Source organism: Bombina bombina, chromosome 3, assembly GCF_027579735.1.
Source record: "Bombina bombina isolate aBomBom1 chromosome 3, aBomBom1.pri, whole genome shotgun sequence".
NCBI classification, from domain to species: Eukaryota; Metazoa; Chordata; class Amphibia; order Anura; family Bombinatoridae; genus Bombina; species Bombina bombina.
In genome coordinates, this window is record NC_069501.1 from 374,509,010 (window position 1) to 374,531,299 (window position 22,290).

At 40.4% G+C, this 22,290-nt stretch overlaps 1 protein-coding gene across 1 annotated transcript in view; it reads right to left on the reverse strand.

Annotated features, from left to right (window-relative positions):
- The window catches only part of TMEM183A (transmembrane protein 183A), a 77,279-nt gene that overhangs the window by 19,136 nt on the left and 35,853 nt on the right, over positions 1 to 22,290 (reverse strand). Inside the window, exons 6-7 of the mRNA XM_053706516.1 lie at positions 9,525 to 9,605; positions 3,481 to 3,636 (exon numbers count right to left, since the gene is read on the reverse strand). Of these exons, the coding sequence (XP_053562491.1) occupies positions 3,481 to 3,636; positions 9,525 to 9,605 (237 nt within the window). The remainder of the gene's footprint in view (positions 1 to 3,480; positions 3,637 to 9,524; positions 9,606 to 22,290) is intronic.

Consider the following 22,290-nt stretch of genomic DNA (forward strand, 5'->3'; position numbering starts at 1 on the left):
AACCCCTAATCTGCCGACCGGACCTCGTCGTCACTATAATAAATGTATTAACCCCTAAACCGCCGCACTCCCGCCTCAAAAACCCTATAATAAATAGTATTAACCCCTAATCTGCCCTCCCTAACATCGGCGACACCTAACTTCAAGTATTAACCCCTAATCTGCCGACCAGACCTCGCCGCTACTCTAATAAATGTATTAACCCCTAAAGCTAAGTCTAACCCTAACACCCCCCTAAGTTAAATATAATTTTTATCTAACAAAATAAATTAAATATTATTAACTAAAGTCTTCCTCTTTAAAACTAAATACTTACCTGTAAAATAAACCCTAATATAGCTACAATATAACGAATAATTATATTGTAGCTATTTTAGGATTTATATTTATTTTACAGGCAACTTTGTATTTATTTTAACTAGGTACAATAGCTATTAAATAGTTATTTACTATTTAATAGCTACCTAGTTAAAATAATTTCAAAATTACCTGTAAAATAAATCCTAACCTAAGTTACAATTAAACCTAACACTGCACTATCAATAAATTAAATCAATTAACTACAAGTACCTACAATTAAATAAACTAAACTAAATTACAAAAAAAACCAAACACTAAATTACAAAATATAAAAAAAGATTACAAGAATTTTAAGCTAATTACACCTACTCTAAGCCCCACTAATAAAATAACAAAACCCCCCAAAATAAAAAAATTCCCTACCCTAATCTAAATTAAAATACTTAACAGCTCTATTACCTTACCAGCCCTTAAAAGGGCTTTTTGCGGGGCATGCCCCAAAGAAATCAGCTCTTTTGCCTGTAAAAAAAACCCACAATACCACCCCCCAACATTACAACCCACCACCCACATACCCCTACTCTAACCCAAACCCCCCTTAAATAAACCTAACACTACCCCCCTGAAGATCTCCCTACCTTGAGTCGTCTTCACTCAGCCGAGCAGCGATGGACCAAAAGAAGACATCCGGAGCGGCAAAAGTCTTCATCCTATCCGGGCAGAAGAGGACATCCGGACCGGCAAACATCTTCATCCAAGCGGCATCTTCTATCTTCATCCATCTGACGAGGAGCGGCTCCATCTTCAAGACCTCCAGCGTGTAACATCCTCTTCTACCGACGACGAATGAAAGTTCCGTTAAGTGACGTCATCCAAGATGGCGTCCCTCGAATTCCGATTGGCTGATAGGATTCTATCAGCCAATCGGAATTAAGGTAGGAAAAATCTGATTGGCTGATTGAATCAGCCAATCAGATTCAAGTTCAATCGGATTGGCTGATCCAATCAGATTGAGCTCGCATTCTATTGGCTGATCGGAACAGCCAATAGAATGCGAGCTCAATCTGATTGGCTGATTGGATCAGCCAATCCGATTGAACTTGAATCTGATTGGCTGATTCAATCAGCCAATCAGATTTTTCCTACCTTAATTCCGATTGGCTGATAGAATCCTATCAGCCAATCGGAATTTGAGGGACGCCATCTTGGATGACGTCACTTAAAGGAACCTTCATTTGTCGTCTAGTCGTCGGGAGAAGAGGATGTTCCGCGCCGGAGGTCTTGAAGATGGAGCCGCTCCTCGTCGGATGGATGAAGATAGAAGATGCCGCTTGGATGAAGATGTTTGCCGGTCCGGATGTCCTCTTCTGCCCGGATAGGATGAAGACTTCTGCCGCTCCGGATGTCTTCTTTTGGTCCATCGCTGCTCAGCTGAGTGAAGACGACTCAAGGTAGGGAGATTTTCAGGGGGGTAGTGTTAGGTTTATTTAAGGGGGGTTTGGGTTAGAGTAGGGGTATGTGGGTGGTGGGTTGTAATGTTGGGGGGTGCTATTGTGTTTTTTTTTACAGGCAAAAGAGCTGATTTTTTGGGGGCATGCCCCGCAAAAAGCCCTGGGCTGGTAAGGTAATAGAGCTGTTAAGTATTTTAATTTAGATTAGGGTAGGGAATTTTTTTATTTTGGGGGGCTTTGTTATTTTATTAGGGGGCTTTGAGTAGGTGTAATTAGCTTAAAATTCTTGTAATCTTTTTTTATTTTTTGTAATTTAGTTTTTTTTTTTTTTTTTTGTAATTTAGTTTAGTTATTTAATTGTAGGTACTTGTAGTTAATTGATTTAATTTATTTATCGATAGTGTAGTGTTAGGTTTAATTGTAACTTAGGTTAGGATTTATTTTACAGGTAATTTTGAAATTATTTTAACTAGGTAGCTATTAAATAGTAAATAACTATTTAATAGCTATTGTACCTAGTTAAAATAAATATAAATCCTAAAATAGCTACAATATAATTATTTGTTATATTGTAGCTATATTAGGGTTTATTTTACAGGTAAGTATTTAGTTTTAAATAGGAAGACTTTAGTTAATAATATTTAATTTAATACTTGAAGTTAGGTGTCGCTGATGTCAGGGAGGGCAGATTAGGGGTTAATACAATTTACTATAGGGTTTGCGAGGCGGGAGTGCGGCGGTTTAGGGGTTAATACATTTATTATAGTGGCGGCGAGGTCCGGTCGGCAGATTAGGGGTTAATAATCTGGGGGGGCAGATTAGGGGTTAATAAATATAATATAGGGGTCGGCGATGTTAGGGGCAGCAGATTAGGGGTACATAGGTATAATGTAGGTTGCGGCGGTGTACGGAGCGGCAGATTAGGGGTTAATAATATAATGCAGGGGTCAGCGATAGCCGGGGGCGGCAGATTAGGGGTTAATAAGTGTAAGGTTAGGGGTGTTTAGACTCGGGGTTCATGTTAGGGTGTTAGGTGCAGACTTAGAAAGTGTTTCCCTATAGGAAACAATGGGGCTGCGTTGGGAGCTTAACGCTGCTTTTTTGCAGGTGTTAGTTTTTTTTTTCAGCCCCATTGTTTCCTATGGGGGAATTGTGCACGAGCACGTTTTTTCAGCTAGCCGCTACCGTAAGCAACGCTGGTATTGAGAGTTGAAGTGGCGGTAAATATGCTTCTACGCGCTCTTTTTGGAGCCTAACGCAGCCCTTTAGAGAACTCTAAATACCAGCGTTATTTAAAAGGTGCAGGGGAAAAAAAACATGCGTAGCTAACGCACCCCTTTGGCCGCTAAACTCTAAATCTAGGCATTTGTTTTTTATCTAATTTGCTTTGTTCTCTTGGTATCTTTTTTTAAAAAAAAGAATACCTAGGTAGGCTCAGGAGCAGCAATGCACTACTGTGAGTTAGCTACTGATTGGTGCTTGTACATATACACCTCTTGCCATTGGTTCACCCAGTGTGTTCAGCTAGCTTCCTATATTGTAATGCTGCTCCTGCAACAAAGAATAGTAAAGGAATTAAGCAAATTTGCTAATTGAAGTAAATTGGAAAGTTGTTTAAAATTGCATGCTCTGTCTGAATCATAAAAAAAAGGATTTCCCTTTAATGCAATATGGTTGCCCTTTGTGAGTGTGTGTTACATAGTTAGTACTAACAGTTTGGTATACTCACATAAGACAGAGTCATTCCCATGACGATAGGTATGAAAATAAAATTTAACGTGGTCACTTGTAGAAGACAACATTCATGATCAGGATTAACATGAACTTCTTTGTATTTTGCAGGGGGCTGCAGTCCATTAAGACAATGATTCTTCAGTTTACGAGACTAAGTGGGAAAAGAGAAATTATGAATTCATGGCTATAAAACAAAATATCTATATTAAATAAATAAAAAAAATAAAAAAATTTTTGCAAGAAAAATAAAGCAAATCAAATGTGCCTATTGGTCAGGTAAACTTCTAATCAAATGATTACTGAAAAACATAATTTATGCTTACCTGATAAATTCCTTTCTCCTGTAGTGTAGTCAGTCCACGGGTCATCCATTACTTATGGAATATATCTCTTCCTAACAGGAAACTGCAAGAGAATTACCCAGCAGAGCTGCTATATAGCTCCTCCCCTCACCTATCATACTCAGTCATTCGACCAAAGCAGACGAGAAAGGAGGAACCACAGGGTACAGTGGTGACTGGAGTTTAATTAAAATTTAGACCTGCCGTAAAAACAGGGCGGGCCGTGGACTGACTACACTACAGGAGAAAGGAATTTATCAGGTAAGCATAAATTATGTTTTCTCCTGTTAAGTGTAGTCAGTCCACGGGTCATCCATTTCTTATGGAATACCAATACCAAAGCTAAAGTACACGGATGAAGGGAGGGACAAGGCAGGAACATTAAACAGAAGGAACCACTGCCTGAAGTACCTTTCTCCCAAAAATAGCCTCCGACGAAGCAAAAGTGTCAAATTTGTAAAATTTTGAAAAAGTGTGAAGCGAAGACCAAGTCGCAGCCTTGCAAATCTGTTCAACAGAGGCCTCATTTTTAAAGGCCCAGGTGGAAGCCACAGCTCTAGTAGAATGAGCTGTAATCCTTTCAGGAGGCTGCTGTCCAGCAGTCTCATAGGCTAAGCGTATTATGCTACGAAGCCAAAAAGAGAGAGAGGTAGCCGAAGCCTTTTGACCTCTCCTGTGTCCAGAGTAAACGACAAACAGGGAAGAAGTTTGACGAAAATCCTTAGTTGCCTGCAAATAGAATTTCAGGGCACGGACTACGTCCAGATTATGCAAAAGTCGTTCCTTCTTTGAAGAAGGGTTAGGACACAGAGATGGAACAACAATCTCTTGATTGATATTCCTGTTAGTAACTACCTTAGGTAAGAACCCAGGTTTAGTACGCAGGACTACCTTGTCTGAATGAAAAATCAGATAAGGAGAATCACAATGTAAGGCAGATAACTCAGAGACTCTTCGAGCCGAGGAAATAGCCATCAAAAACAGAACTTTCCAAGATAACAGCTTGATATCAATGGAATGAAGGGGTTCAAATGGAACGCCTTGGAGGACATTAAGAACTAAGTTTAAGCTCCACGGCGGAGCAACAGTCTTAAACACAGGCTTAATCCTAGTTAAAGCCTGACAGAAAGCCTGAACGTCTGGAACTTCAGCCAGACGTTTGTGTAGAAGAATAGACAGAGCAGAAATCTGTCCCTTTAACGAACTAGCAGATAAGCCCTTTTCTAAACCCTCTTGTAGAAAGGACAATATCCTAGGAATCCTAACCTTACTCCATGAGTAACTCTTGGATTCGCACCAATGTAAATATTTACGCCATATCTTATGGTAAATTTTTCTGGTAACAGGCTTCCTAGCCTGTATTAAGGTATCAATAACCGACTCCGAGAAGCCACGCTTTGATAGAATCAAGCGTTCAATCTCCATGCAGTCAGCCTCAGAGAAATTAGATTTGGATGTTAGAAAGGACCCTGAATTAGAAGGTCCTGTCTCAGAGGCAGAGACCACGGTGGACAGGACGACATGTCCACTAGGTCTGCATACCAGATCCTGCGTGGTCACGCAGGCGCTATCAGAATCACCGAAGCTCTCTCCTGTTTGATCTTGGCAATCAAACGAGGAAGCATCGGGAATGGTGGAAACACATAAGCCATGTTGAAGACCCAAGGGGCTGTCAGAGCATCTATCAGCACCGCTCCCGGGTCCCTGGACCTGGATCCGTAACAAGGAAGCTTGGCGTTCTGACGAGACGCCATGAGATCCAGATCTGGTTTGCCCCAATGACGAATCAGTTGAGCAAAGACCTCCGGATGAAGCTCCCACTCCCCCGGATGAAAAGTCTGGCGACTTAGAAAATCCGCCTCCCAGTTCTCCACGCCTGGGATGTAGATCGCTGACAGGTGGCAAGAGTGAGACTCTGCCCAGCTAATTATCTTTGAGACTTCCAACATCGCTAGGGAACTTCTGGTTCCCCCTTGATGGTTGATGTAAGCCACAGTCGTGATGTTGTCCGACTGAAATCTGATGAACCTCAGAGTTGCTAACTGAGGCCAAGCTAGGAGAGCATTGAATATTGCTCTTAACTCCAGAATATTTATTGGGAGGAGTTTCTCCTCCTGAGTCCATAATCCCTGAGCTTTCAGAGAATTCCAGACTGCTCCCCAGCCTAGAAGGCTGGCGTCTGTTGTTACAATCGTCCAATCTGGCCTTCGAAAGGTCATCCCCTTGGACAGATGTGGCCGAGAAAGCCACCATAGAAGAGAATCTCTGGTCTCTTGATCCAGATTTAGTAGGGGGGACAAATCTGAGTAATCCCTGTTCCACTGACTTAGCATGCACAATTGCAGCGGTCTGAGATGCAGGCGCGCAAATGGAACTATGTCCATTGCCGCTACCATTAAGCCGATTACTTCCATGCACTGAGCTACTGACGGGTGTGGAATGGAGTGAAGGACACGGCAAGCATTTAGAAGTTTTAATAACCTGGCCTCTGTCAGGTAAATTTTCATCTCTACAGAATCTATAAGAGTCCCTAGAAAGGGAACTCTTGTAAGTGGTACTAGAGAACTCTTTTCCACGTTCACCTTCCACCCATGCGACCTCAGAAATGCCAGAACTATCTCTGTATGAGACTTGGCAGTTTGAAAACTTGACGCTTGTATCAGAATGTCGTCTAGGTACGGAGTCACCGCTATGCCTCGCGGTCTTAGTACCGCCAGAAGTGATCCTAGAATTTTTGTAAAGATTCTTGGAGCCGTAGCTAATCCGAAGGGAAGAGCTACAAACTGGTAATGCCTGTCTAGGAAGGCAAATCTCAGATACCGGTAATGGTCCTTGTGAATCGGTATGTGAAGGTAGGCATCCTTTAGATCCACTGTGGTCATGTACTGACCCTCTTGGATCATGGGAAGGATGGTTCGAATAGTTTCCATTTTGAATGATGGAACTCTTAGAAATTTGTTTAGGATCTTTAAGTCCAAGATTGGCCTGAAGGTTCCCTCTTTCTTGGGAACCACAAATAGGTTTGAATAGAATCCCTGCCCGTGTTCCGTCCGCGGAACTGGGTGGATTACCCCCATTAGTAAGAGGTCTTGTACACAGCGTAGAAACGCCTCTTTCTTTATTTGGTTTGCTGATAACCTTGAAAGATGAAATCTCCCCCGTGGAGGAGAAGTTTTGAAGTCCAGGAGATATCCCTGAGATATGATCTCCAACGCCCAGGGATCCTGGACATCTCTTGCCCAAGCCTGGGCGAAGAGAGAAAGTCTGCCCCCCACTAGATCCGTTTCCGGATAGGGGGCCCTCTCTTCATGCTGTTTTGGGGGCAGCAGCAGGTTTCTTGGCCTGCTTGCCCCTGTTCCAGGACTGGTTAACTTTCCAGCCCTGTCTGAAACGAGCAACAGCTCCTTCCTGTTTTGGAGCGGAGGAAGTTGATGTTGCTCCTGCCTTGAAGTTACGAAAGGCACGAAAATTAGACCGTTTGGCCTTTGATTTGGCCCTGTCCTGAGGTAGAGCATGGCCCTTACCTCCCGTAATGTCAGCAATAATTTCTTTCAAGCCGGGCCCGAATAAGGTCGGCCCTTTGAAAGGAATATTAAGCAATTTAGATTTAGAAGTCACGTCAGCTGACCAGGATTTAAGCCATAGCGCTCTGCGCGCTTGGATGGCGAATCCGGAGTTCTTAGCCGTAAGTTTGGTTAAATGCACAACGGCATCAGAAACAAATGCGTTAGCTAGCTTAAGTGTCTTAAGCTTGTTGATTATTTCATCCAATGGAGCTGAGCGAATGGCCTCTTCCAGAGACTCAAACCAGAATGCTGCCGCAGCAGTGACAGGCGCAATGCATGCGAGGGGCTGTAAAATAAAACCTTGTTGAACAAACATTTTCTTAAGGTAACCCTCTAATTTTTTATCCATTGGATCTGAAAAGGCACAACTATCCTCCACCGGGATAGTGGTACGCTTAGCTAAAGTAGAAACTGCTCCCTCCACCTTAGGGACCGTCTGCCATAAGTCTGGTGTGGTGGCGTCAATAGGAAACATTTTCCTAAATATGGGAGGAGGGGTAAAAGGCACACCCGGTCTATCCCACTCCTTGCCAATAATCTCTGTAAGCCTTTTTGGTATAGGAAATACGTCAGTACACACCGGTACCGCATAGTATCTATCCAACCTACATAATTTCTCTGGAATTGCAACCGTGTTACAATCATTCAGAGCCGCTAATACCTCCCCTAGCAATGTGCGGAGGTTCTCTAGCTTAAATTTAAAATTGGAAATCTCTGAATCCAGTCTCCCTGGATCAGATCCGTCACCCACAGAATGAAGCTCTCCGTCCTCACGTTCTGCAAACTGTGACGCAGTATCTGACATGGCTCTCATCTCATCCGCTCGCTCTATCCTTAACCCAGAGCTATCGCGCTTGCCTCTTAATTCTGGCAACTTAGATAATACTTCTGTCATAACAGTAGCCATGTCTTGCAAAGTGATTTGTAAGGGCCTCCCTGATGTACTTGGCGCCACAAAATCACGCACCTCCTGAGCGGGAGGCGAAGGTACTGACACGTGAGGAGAGTTAGTCGGCATAACTTCCCCCTCGTCGTCTGGTGATAATTTCTTTACATGTAAAGATTGACTTTTATTTAAAGTAGCATCAATGCAATTAGTACACAAATTTCTATTGGGCTCCACATTGGCCTTTAAACATAGTGAACAAAGAGATTCATCTAAGTCAGACATGTTTAAACAAACTAGCAATGAGACTAGCAAACTTGGAAATACTCCCACTCATATTACAACAGTGGGGAAGCTCAGAAACTGTTTCTATGCAGAAAACAAAAATGGCCATGTGGTAAAAATCATGCCCTAATAAGTTTTATCACCAAGTACCTCACAAAAACGATTAACAAGCCAGTAAACGTTTTAAACATACATTTGAAAGTTATGTATTATTATTAATAAGCCTGCTACCAGTCATTTTTACTGCAGTTAAGGCTCATACATTATTTCAGTATTAACAGTATTTTCAGAGTCAATTCCATTCCTTAGAAAAATACATTCAGTGTACACACACACACACATCAGCCTGATACCAGTCGCTATCACTGCATTTAAGGCTGAACTTACTTTACAATGGTATCAGCAGTATTTTCTCAGTCAATTCCATTCCTCAGAAAATAAATTACTGCACATACCTCATTTGTTGCAGGGGAGCCCTGCATGCTATTCCCCTTCTCTGAAGTTACCTCACTCCTCAGATGAGAAACAGCCAGTGGATCTTAGTTACGTCTGCTAAGACCATAGAAAAAAACCCCAGGCAGATTCTTCTTCTAATGCTGCCTGAGAATAAACAGCACACTCCGGTGCCATTTAAAAATAACAAACTTTTGATTGTAGAAATAAACTAAGTTAAAAAACACCACAGATCTCTCACAGCTTCCTTTTTAGTTAGGCTGCAAGAGAATGACTGAGTATGATAGGTGAGGGGAGGAGCTATATAGCAGCTCTGCTGGGTAATTCTCTTGCAGTTTCCTGTTAGGAAGAGATATATTCCATAAGTAATGGATGACCCGTGGACTGACTACACTTAACAGGAGAAAACTGATATTTTATCAACATTGGGAAAAATACTCCAGAATAGTTAAGGTGGCATTGTACATTACAATTTTCTCCCATTTAATTAGTTCCCATAATGACAAACCTGTTTCATAAATTTGAAGTTAAATTCCCAAAGTGCTTCGGATCTGTTTCCAGTTATTTTTGTGCACCAGAATAGTAAGCACTAGAGAAAGGAAACATGAAGATTGCTGTATTTACAGATATTGTAGAATTTCAACATTCTATGAAATATTTTTTTTGTTTTGTTTTTTAAATTTCATAATATACAATTGAAGGATATGAAAACAAAATAAAACAAATATTAATACAGAATTGATAAACATGACCAGGCTTTTCAGCAGCCTGCATAGCCCTATTACACCTTATTGAGGGCCAGATTACAAGTGGGGCACTAATTAATGCTCCCTCTCGATGTAACTGCACTATAAGTTTGGCTTTTTGCGCTCGTTGGGTTGGCGCTAGTATTATGAGTTAAAAGTAAACTGTTTTCGTTTGCTAAACTGACAAGCACAAAAAGCCGAACTTAGGATATTGCGTGTGCGTTCACGTATTTCCCCATAGAAATCAATGGGGAAAAAAAAAAAAAATTACATCCTACTCGCCCGCAAACCTGATTGCATGTTCTGATGTACGCTAACCCGACATAAAAATATAAGCGATTTTTTTCTCTTGTGTGGTGACTAGGGATGCCACTCTCAGGCGAAAACTTTCAATGTAACTGTCCAATCTGATGTTACGTCCTGCTGTCAGTGTAAAATCTTTGTTCTTTTTCCTACCATTATTATCTTGTTTAAAAGTCGTGTTTTTAAACAAGACTCATCTAACTCATCTAACTCCTAGTTTGAAGTTGCCGGGTTAGATGAGCGCCAACGTGACTCGTTTCGCCCCTCCCACAAACTGGGCTGGCTTTCAGGGCTTCATCAGATGCTGTGACTCCGGGGTGTTGCCTTTTTATCTTGTTTCCAACACCTCCTCCATTGCGATCTAATCAATCTTTTAATTTAAAAGGCAATGACAATGATAAATTACTGAGTACTGTTGTCTCCTTGGCATCTGTGTAGGCCTTTATTTGTTACACGGGGGACACAGCATTGCACTCCGAGTCTTGATCACAGATACTCTATTTGCTGTAGGCGATTATGGGGACGCTAGTTATGCCATAGATGAGTAGATTAAGATGTCATTTTGCTACTTGTTGTTGCTTGTGTCGACTTAATGGTGACAGTCGAATTGTTTTTATTTTTGTATGGCAGTATCACACCTCTATGTAGTTGATGGTGATGTGAACCTTTATTTTATTGAGAAAGCAAAGAATTGCCCAAGCACCAAGGGTATAACAAAACTTGTTTGCAGGTGTGCCAACTATTGGACCTGCACCAAGGTCCCAAGAAGTCAGTCCAAAAATAATGATATAGCTGCACCACCAACTGTATTAAAACATCATGATTTTATTGTGCCACTTAAAACAGACAACGTTTCGGACCCATGTCCTTATTCATGTCTCAGACATGAATAAGGACATGGGTCCGAAACGTTGTCTGTTTTAAGTGGCACAATAAAATCATGATGTTTTAATACAGTTGGTGGTGCAGCTATATCATTATTTTTGGACTTTATTTTATTGACGGTCATTACATCTTTTGTGTGCGCACTACAGGGTGATCGTTCCACCAGGGTGACTGTGTGGATGGCGTGGACGCTTAAGTTCCGTGTCTGTGGGTTTGCTTGATTGCGCCCCGATGATTGGCTAGTCTTTTTGGGATTGCCCTATTTATTGACTGCACTTTCCATTTCCGGTATCTTCACTGGGAGTCCGGCATTGAACGCTGGTGCATGAAGTGCTGTTTGCACTAATAACCGTAAGTGGTTTATTGCTATGGCTATGTTTTCTATTCATTTTTGCCAGTATTGTTATATTGAATATTTGGTTGCAGCTTACGATAATGTGCTGGGCGTTCATGATTTCGGTAACATTCTTTATTGGCTACGTGTGGGTCCATAGCAGTATAGGGGTACACAAGAATATGTACTTTTTATGGGTTTGAGTAGGTTTTTGAAGTGTTAGTGCTGGGTCCACTTGTTGGATAATCACATTGGGAGTTTGCTGCACATTATGTTTTGGGCTATTAACGGTACACACTATTGTCATGTATATATTCACAGCTGATTATATAGCGTTGGGATTTCTATTACGCAGGTCAGTGCTGTTACTACTGATATTCTATTTAAATGGTGTTGATCCCCTCAGTATGGGGTATATTGGTTTTCGTGTAGTTGGGTAGCCATATATCTTATTGCAGATTCTGACTCATTTTCTTTGATAGCTGTGGCTCATGTATTCTTGTTCATAGTGGAAAGAGGTGGTTGTGTGATTACTATGTGAGAGCGACCTTATCTTTTTTTTTCCTTGGCTTTTATTGTGGTGATAATAGTCTTGAAGAAGGCCCCTAAATGGGTCAAAACGTCGTCATTTTACGAATGTGAAACTAATTTGAAAATAAAGTTGTATATTCATTTTTTCAATAAGTCCTGTGAGTGCCCTCCAACAACAATACTACCTTACATATTATATATATATATATACATATATATATATATATATATATATATATGTATATATACACACACACACACACACACACATACATACATATATATATATATACACACATATATATACACACATACACACACATATATATATATATATATATATATATATATATATATATATATATATATATATATATATATATATATATAACGAACATCTAATTTGTAACGAGAGATGAAAGTGTTATAAAGTTTCCAAACTGCGGCTTGACAGATTTCTTCAGGAGAAGCATCAGCTTGAAGTGCCCAAGAGGTTGATACAGCCCTAGTGGAACGAGCCTTAAGCCCTTCAGGTACCTGTTCCTCTTTTTGTTTATAGGCTCTGGTAATAGCCTGCACAATCCAGCGCGAAATTGACGATCTTGATGGAGTTTGACCCTGACGAGGGCCTTTGGGAACAACAAACAATTGTTCTGTCTCACAAACATCTTGAGTCCTTTTGGCATAAATATGGAGACATCGGACCACATCCAAACGATATTATGGTTTTGTTTGCGAGTCTGAGTTCTTCAGGCAAAATGAAGGAAGAATAATATCTTGGTGTTATGAAAGTCAGATACCACTTTAGGAAGGAATTCAGGAATAGTATGGAGAACCACCTTGTCCTGATGAAAAACAATGTTTGTTTCTTTTACTGACAGAGCTTGGAGTTATCAGCCACTGCCAATATTTTGGAACTTAATGCTAAATCCATGGCTACTGCAAATCTTGTAAGAAGGGCCCTATGGCTACGACATTGGGAGGCAGACCCAGGTTCCAAGATGAACTTGTTGAGTCTTCCCTTTAAAGGGGATATGTTTGGCAAACAATTAGAAGCACTCATATCTAAAAGAACAGGAAGTAAGAGTCCTTTCCTCCCACGGGTTACCAGAGGCCATAGAGGGTTTTATTTTGCCCACAGGCAACGTGGTCAATATCAAAATTTTTAAACGTACCTCTCAAAGAGAATTTTTTCAACCTCAGGAGACAAGATCTAACTTTCAGTTTAGAGGCAGGGGACGTGGTAAGTCCTTTCCTTCCTTTCAGTCTAGAAAACAATGATGTGGGTCACCCCAGACCTGGCCACTAGGAGGAAGGCTACACAATTTCAGAGAGGTCTGGGTATCCACTATACCAGACCAATGGGTTTTGGAAATTCTATCAGGTTATCATCTGGAGTTCAAAAAGAAACCAGCTCTGTCATGCTTGGTAAAATCTCCACTCCCCAGAGATCCTGTAAAACTGAAGACAATTCAAGAGTTTATCAGCAAACTTATGTACGACAGTGTTATCCAACAGGTACCAACTTAAGCTCAAAACAAAGGGTTTTATGTTCACCTCTCTCTCTGGTAGAAAAGGACGGTTCCTGGAGATCTGTTCTGGATCTTCGTGTTCAATACTTTTCTCAAAGTTCAAAGCTTCAAGATGGAGTCTGTTCTTAAGTAATCAATCTCATCCCTCCAAGAACCTATTTGCTTTCCGTAGACCTCAAGGATGAATACTTCCACATTCCCATTGCAGAAGTGCACAGAAAGTTCTGTTGTTTCACGGTCGGAGACCGACATTTTCCATTTTCAGCTTTTCCCTTCGGAATCTCTACTGCTCCAAGGGTCTTTACAAAGGTTTTGGTGCCTCTCATAGCGGAACTTCGCATCAGAGGGTTATTCGTCATTCATTATTTAGACGATATTCACCTCAACAGGCCTATGCTTACAGAGCCATCCTACTGAAGTTCCTTTAAGATCACGGCTTGAACATAAATTTCAAGAAGAGCCAGCTTCAACCCTGTCAGGAACTAGTGTTCCTAGGAGCACAGTTCAACACTCAAAAGGAGATTGTTTCTCTTCCAGATGTTTGCATCAAATTTCTTCAGAAATATTTTCAGCTCTTTCGCCATGTCAAATATCTCACAGCTCGTCAGTGGATGAAACTTCTGGGGCATATATCCTCAGTAATTCACATGGTGAGATGGGCAAGGTGGAGAATGCACCCATTTCAGATACATTTTCTACAGAGATTCAAAAGAGGCAAAGGTCTATTCCAGCACATCACAATACCTGCAAGTCTGAAAATATCCCTCCTTTGGTGGTTAAAGATCAAGAACCTATCAAAGGGGCTTCCTCTTCAAGAGTCGGACTGGATCCTTGTACAGATGGATGCCAGCAAGACCGGGTGGGGAGCACATTGTCAAGGCATATTCGCTCAAGGAACATAGGAGAAACAATTGCAGTCTCTTCCATCAAACATCCTGAAGATCAGGGCAGTCTTCTTGGCTCTTCATGCCTTTCAGCAACTACTAATAGGAAAGGTGGTGGAAATCCTCACAGACAACAGGACAGCTGCATCATATCTACAATTTCAAGGAGTTTCGGTGCCTTAAAAGAGGTGTCTCCAATCTTCAAGTGGGCTCAACACCACATTCAGTTACTCTCTGCGGTCCATGTTCCAGGATCAGAGAATATTCAGGCAGACTACTTGAGCAGAAGTCAAATTCTTCCAACAGAATGGCAACTAAACAGGTGGCTGTTTCAGAGAATAGTCGATTTTTGGGGACTTCCAGAAATAGATGTCATGGCCTCTGCCTTGAATCATAAAGTTCCGAGGTTTTTCAGCCATTACCCAACACCTCTGTACATGGGAGTAGATGCCTTTCTTCACAAATGGTCGTGCCATCTCATATATGTGTTTCCTCCAATCGCTCTCATTCCAAGACTATTGAAGAGAATTATTCTGGAGTCAGCAACTTTCATTGTCATCCTTCCCTCGCAGATCTTGGTTTCCTCTTGTACACAAACTGGCGATTCAACCTCCATGGCATCGCCCAGTCTCCTGGGACTTGCTGAACCAGGGGCCAGTAATTCATCAAAAAACACAACAATTGAAGCTAGTGGCTTGGTTGCTGAGATCTCCAGACTGCAACAAATTAATGTTTCAGCGCCCGTTATTCAGACACTTCTACAAGCAAGAAAGGGAACTACTTCTAAGGCATACAAACAATTGTTCTGTCTCACAAACATCTTGAGTCCTTTTGGCATAAATATGGAGACATCGGACCACATCCAAACGATATTATGGTTTTGTTTGCGAGTCTGAGTTCTTCAGGCAAAATGAAGGAAGAATAATATCTTGGTGTTATGAAAGTCAGATACCACTTTAGGAAGGAATTCAGGAATAGTATGGAGAACCACCTTGTCCTGATGAAAAACAATGTTTGTTTCTTTTACTGACAGAGCTTGGAGTTATCAGCCACTGCCAATATTTTGGAACTTAATGCTAAATCCATGGCTACTGCAAATCTTGTAAGAAGGGCCCTATGGCTACGACATTGGGAGGCAGACCCAGGTTCCAAGATGAACTTGTTGAGTCTTCCCTTTAAAGGGGATATGTTTGGCAAACAATTAGAAGCACTCATATCTAAAAGAACAGGAAGTAAGAGTCCTTTCCTCCCACGGGTTACCAGAGGCCATAGAGGGTTTTATTTTGCCCACAGGCAACGTGGTCAATATCAAAATTTTTAAACGTACCTCTCAAAGAGAATTTTTTCAACCTCAGGAGACAAGATCTAACTTTCAGTTTAGAGGCAGGGGACGTGGTAAGTCCTTTCCTTCCTTTCAGTCTAGAAAACAATGATGTGGGTCACCCCAGACCTGGCCACTAGGAGGAAGGCTACACAATTTCAGAGAGGTCTGGGTATCCACTATACCAGACCAATGGGTTTTGGAAATTCTATCAGGTTATCATCTGGAGTTCAAAAAGAAACCAGCTCTGTCATGCTTGGTAAAATCTCCACTCCCCAGAGATCCTGTAAAACTGAAGACAATTCAAGAGTTTATCAGCAAACTTATGTACGACAGTGTTATCCAACAGGTACCAACTTAAGCTCAAAACAAAGGGTTTTATGTTCACCTCTCTCTCTGGTAGAAAAGGACGGTTCCTGGAGATCTGTTCTGGATCTTCGTGTTCAATACTTTTCTCAAAGTTCAAAGCTTCAAGATGGAGTCTGTTCTTAAGTAATCAATCTCATCCCTCCAAGAACCTATTTGCTTTCCGTAGACCTCAAGGATGAATACTTCCACATTCCCATTGCAGAAGTGCACAGAAAGTTCTGTTGTTTCACGGTCGGAGACCGACATTTTCCATTTTCAGCTTTTCCCTTCGGAATCTCTACTGCTCCAAGGGTCTTTACAAAGGTTTTGGTGCCTCTCATAGCGGAACTTCGCATCAGAGGGTTATTCGTCATTCATTATTTAGACGATATTCACCTCAACAGGCCTATGCTTACAGAGCCATCCTACTGAAGTTCCTTTAAGATCACGGCTTGAACATAAATTTCAAGAAGAGCCAGCTTCAACCCTGTCAGGAACTAGTGTTCCTAGGAGCACAGTTCAACACTCAAAAGGAGATTGTTTCTCTTCCAGATGTTTGCATCAAATTTCTTCAGAAATATTTTCAGCTCTTTCGCCATGTCAAATATCTCACAGCTCGTCAGTGGATGAAACTTCTGGGGCATATATCCTCAGTAATTCACATGGTGAGATGGGCAAGGTGGAGAATGCACCCATTTCAGATACATTTTCTACAGAGATTCAAAAGAGGCAAAGGTCTATTCCAGCACATCACAATACCTGCAAGTCTGAAAATATCCCTCCTTTGGTGGTTAAAGATCAAGAACCTATCAAAGGGGCTTCCTCTTCAAGAGTCGGACTGGATCCTTGTACAGATGGATGCCAGCAAGACCGGGTGGGGAGCACATTGTCAAGGCATATTCGCTCAAGGAACATAGGAGAAACAATTGCAGTCTCTTCCATCAAACATCCTGAAGATCAGGGCAGTCTTCTTGGCTCTTCATGCCTTTCAGCAACTACTAATAGGAAAGGTGGTGGAAATCCTCACAGACAACAGGACAGCTGCATCATATCTACAATTTCAAGGAGTTTCGGTGCCTTAAAAGAGGTGTCTCCAATCTTCAAGTGGGCTCAACACCACATTCAGTTACTCTCTGCGGTCCATGTTCCAGGATCAGAGAATATTCAGGCAGACTACTTGAGCAGAAGTCAAATTCTTCCAACAGAATGGCAACTAAACAGGTGGCTGTTTCAGAGAATAGTCGATTTTTGGGGACTTCCAGAAATAGATGTCATGGCCTCTGCCTTGAATCATAAAGTTCCGAGGTTTTTCAGCCATTACCCAACACCTCTGTACATGGGAGTAGATGCCTTTCTTCACAAATGGTCGTGCCATCTCATATATGTGTTTCCTCCAATCGCTCTCATTCCAAGACTATTGAAGAGAATTATTCTGGAGTCAGCAACTTTCATTGTCATCCTTCCCTCGCAGATCTTGGTTTCCTCTTGTACACAAACTGGCGATTCAACCTCCATGGCATCGCCCAGTCTCCTGGGACTTGCTGAACCAGGGGCCAGTAATTCATCAAAAAACACAACAATTGAAGCTAGTGGCTTGGTTGCTGAGATCTCCAGACTGCAACAAATTAATGTTTCAGCGCCCGTTATTCAGACACTTCTACAAGCAAGAAAGGGAACTACTTCTAAGGCATACTATCGCATATGGGACATTTTATCATCATGGATGATTAAACACCATAGTTCCACTGCAACTATCAAGGTATTTCATCTACTTGATTTTCTACACAATGGTTTTCTTCAGGGTCTTAGTGACAAAACCCTTAAAGTTCAAATTTCTGCAATTTCTGGAATAAGGTGGGCTCAGGATCCATCAATTGTTTGAGAGTCTAGCATCAATTTTAGGAGGGTAAACAAAATTGGGTATGCAAAGTCTTTTCCAATGGAAAATTCTTATATATTTTTTCAGGAACAGCAAACTGTTTATCTGGCTTTGAAAAGACGTTTAAACATATAGATTTCAGGTTATCAGGAAAAGCCTGATCTGGGGTAGAACCTGTATTAAATCAATCAGATGGCCCTTGAGACTGTTCATCTTCAATGCCCAGGGAACTCTTGATCCCCTTAATAAACTCAGAAATATTTGCAGTGTCAAACACCATAGGAAGGTCAGACTCTAAACCTTCACCATCAGAGGCACAATCAGCATTCAGCAAATTATTCACAGAACCTTCAGGTGATTCATAAAAGCTTCCACCATAAATCTGCCCAATACACACGTAAAGTGTCTTGTCTTGCCAGCAAGGATTAGCACAAAGGGAACAGGTGGGCATAGGCTGGGCTGTATCACTATGAAAAAGCATAACCAGCCATAAATAAATAGTATGTACATAAGATATTCAAGATACACACATAGGGGCAACTATAAAGGTACAATTTGTTTTCTGATTCCTTCTGGACTGTAAATGGCTTGAGGCCGGAGCTGATACTGATCATTCTCCTCCTCCATGTTAATGCTAAACATAAAATATATTAAGCCCCAGAAGCTTTAAAAAAACAAATGTATCCCCTTTTTCTTATAAAGCATTTGTGTGCCAAAAACGAGTGCTATAGCACTTACTGGAATGCAGTTTCAATGATGCCGGTTCTCAAAAGCTGAAAGGAAGTATCAATACTTTCATGGGGAAGGAGAAATGCTCTCCGTTAAAGGCTGCGCCAAGGTATTGAAGGATTTGTGCGCACGCGGTCATGACAGCCCTCAGACGCAGCCCCCGTGAGGTCCTTTACCAATGACGTCACAGTAACATGGCGGCCCCCAGAAGGAAACCATAACGAACGGTATTCCCACTGCTTATCGCCATATCAGTGACCGTGGTCACAGAAACCATGGAGCCGGACAGCTGGAAGGATTATCAGCTCAATATGCAGCTAAGTAAGCCATATGTACGAAGGGAAAAAATCTTGCAGCCCAGAAGGATGGACAGAACTAGGGAGGAGGAAGGGGTGGTGTCCTACTACAAGTTTTTATGGTTAATGAGGGGAGTGGCTTATTCTGTCCACGCCCCTCTGGAGAGGGGGTCCCACTGGTAAGTATTACCAGGGGGGCCAAGAGATAGTATATATATATATATATATATATATATATATATATATATATATATATATATATATATATATATATATATATATATATATAAATATGTAAGACAGAAAGCTATTGGGTATACACCCTTTAGCTCACCCTTTAGCGCTACTGAGGTAGAGATAGGGTACTTAAATACTTATTAAGCACCTCTATGTATCAATAAACTCTCTTATTCATATAGACTGCCAATCTCTTAGGGTAGAAGGAATCCCAAATTTCCCAATAATTAAATAGAAACACAAGAGATATAGAGATGGCGCTAAGCAAAATAGAGAATAAAAATCACTAAAAAAGCTAAACTATGCTAATATCAATATACATGCGTATTTTAGAGCTCAAAAGGCCCCAGAGTACAATATCAAATATTTAAAAGTCTCTCATAAATGACATTCACAAGATGTAATAATAATGATATTGATGAACATCAAGTGCTACTAGTCCCCAATATATCAAATGAACAAGTGAAATTGTAGTAAACAGTTCAGTTTTCTTCTTTAAATTGGTGTGTGTCCCCTTTTGGGTTTGCACTTACGTTAAAATCCCCCAATCATATGAGGTAAGGATGATTCGGTAACACTGATAAGGATTAAGCCCTCTGGAGTGTGTATCCACCGGTAGATAGAACTTTCTTTGCTGTAAATATCACTTGCCACTCTTGGTATTCAGGTAGATGGAAACTTACGATCTCAATCACCATGCCATAAAAGAGAACCAAGAGAGATATATAGTGTAATACCGTTTAATAATAACACATATATATACACACAAGTAGACAAATTCAAACTCACATGTTAAAACCTCAACAAATGAGGTATGACAAAGGCACATAAACGTTTTCCAATAAAATCAGGCACAGCCACAGGAAAAAGTTTTACAAATCCCAGCAAAAGTCCCAGAGTACACTGAGGGTAATCCTTCTTAACACAATACCTTACGCGTTTCAAAGGGCTTAGTATGTCTAGTTCCCTTCTTCATCAGAGGTAAATTGTAATGTAAGCTCATACCTTATATATGATACTCCGTGTAATGTTACAGATCATCCTAATTTCGTAATTCCCCTTTACTTCCTGTATTTTGAACCGCATATCTCATATCCGGAATAGTGACACGCATGTCGTCACTTCCGGTTTCTTTGTTATAGGCTAAGTTTGGTATACAACCCTCTTTATTTCCTGCATTTTGAACCGCATATCCTATATCCGGAATAGTGACACGCACAACGTCACTTCCGGTATCATTGTTATAGGCTATGCTTAGTATGCAACCCTCTTAGACCTTAATCGGAATTTGTTGGAACGCATAAGTCCTTCCGGTATAGTGACACGCATGACGTCACTTCCGGATTCAGTTTAGAATAACGGCCGCTTTTTATTTAACAATATATATGTAAAGGCCGTAATGAATGATTCCTCATTATGTGTACCATAAAAACGTTCCAGGAGGGAATTACTTATATGAACCAGCTCTATATCATTGCAATATTGGATCGTGTTACTATGGCAACCGCAATGTAAACACTTATACTCTCCCTTACCTAATATAGAACGCTTTATAGGGATTATAACCTACTGAATCCTAAAGTTAATTGGTTGATACATACATAAATAAAATTGATGAATAGTTAAACACATAGATAAAAGATATTTCAAAATTCCATTACCATAAAAACTTTTTTCATCTGTCATAGATAAATGATTGATTAAAAACAAATTTATAAAATTCCATTCTAGAATAAATATGTTATATACAAAAATGTTAAATTTTTTTTTTTTTATATGTGAATTGAATGCAATAAAAAGGAGAATTCTAATGGACCATATTTAAAATCACATAAAAATAAAACCTTTCGTATTATCATAGGGACATAAATAATTCTATATAAACTGTATAAGAAGTACATTATAGTACTACTCTAATAGGAAATAGGTCTTAAAGGGGACACGCTAAATTACATAAGTGCCAGTTTCTTAGGGATCACAGATTTTATAGGAAGGCTGCTATATCGATGTCTTCATTTAGACCTGCTGGAGTTCTAGTTCCAAATGCATGGATCCAGAAGGTTTCTCTTTGTCTAAGCAGCATTTCTCTATCACCTCCCCTCTTTCCCACATGCACATGTTCTAAAGATTGTACCCCTTAAACACTCAGGATTCTGGTCATGGGCCCGTCTATAGTGGTCTGACAGACTGTGGGACTTAAGGCCCTCCTTAATATTAGTTATATGTTCGTATAACCTTTTCTTATAGGGCCTAGTAGTTCTCCCTATATATTGGAGGTTACATCCACATTGTACCAAATATACTACATATGTAGTTTTACAATTAGTAAGATGGCTAATTTTGCATTCTTTATCATTGGTAGCGGAATTCACCACTTTAGTGGGTCTGTTGCCATGATACATATGCTCACAAGACACGCAGTTTAGCCTGTTACACTTATAAAAACCTACAGTGCCTTTGTTCAGCCATGTCCCCTTAGTTTTTAGGTCTTTTAGTTGGCTAGGAGCCATAATAGTCTTCAGATTTCGGTTTCTCCTAAAGATACAATTAGGTTTAGCTCCTATTTTATTTCGTAGCAAATGATCTTTTTTCAGGATATACCAATGTTTATTTAGTATTTGTTTAATACCTGCAGATCCCTTGTTGCATGTGGATATAAAGCTAGTATACTGGTTATTAGACTTGTTTTCTACTTTCAGTCCATCTTGACTATTATCTTCTTTGTTTGAATATTTATTTTCCACCTTATTAAGTGCTCTGTCAACCCACTTCCTCTTGTAGCCTTTCTCTAAGAATTTATTTGTTAGTTTCGTAGACTCTTTTTCAAAGTCACTTAGCTTAGTACAGTTTCTTCTTACCCTCTCAAATTGTCCTACCAGAATATTTTTTATGTTTTATGGTAATGGAATTTTGAAACATCTTTTATCTATGTGTTTAACTATTCATCAATTTTATTTATGTATGTATTAACCAATTAACTTTAGAATTCAGGGGGTTATAATCCCTATAAAGCGTTATATATTAGGTAAGGGAGAGTATAAGTGTTTACATTCCGGTTGCCATAGTAACACGATCCAATATTGCAATGATATGGAGCTGGTTCATATAAGTAATTCCCTCATGGAACGTTTTTATGGTACACATAATGAGGAATCATTCATTACGGCCTTTACATATATATTGTTAAATAAAAAGCGGCTGTTATTCTAAACTGAATCCGGAAGTGACGTCATGCGTGTCACTATACCG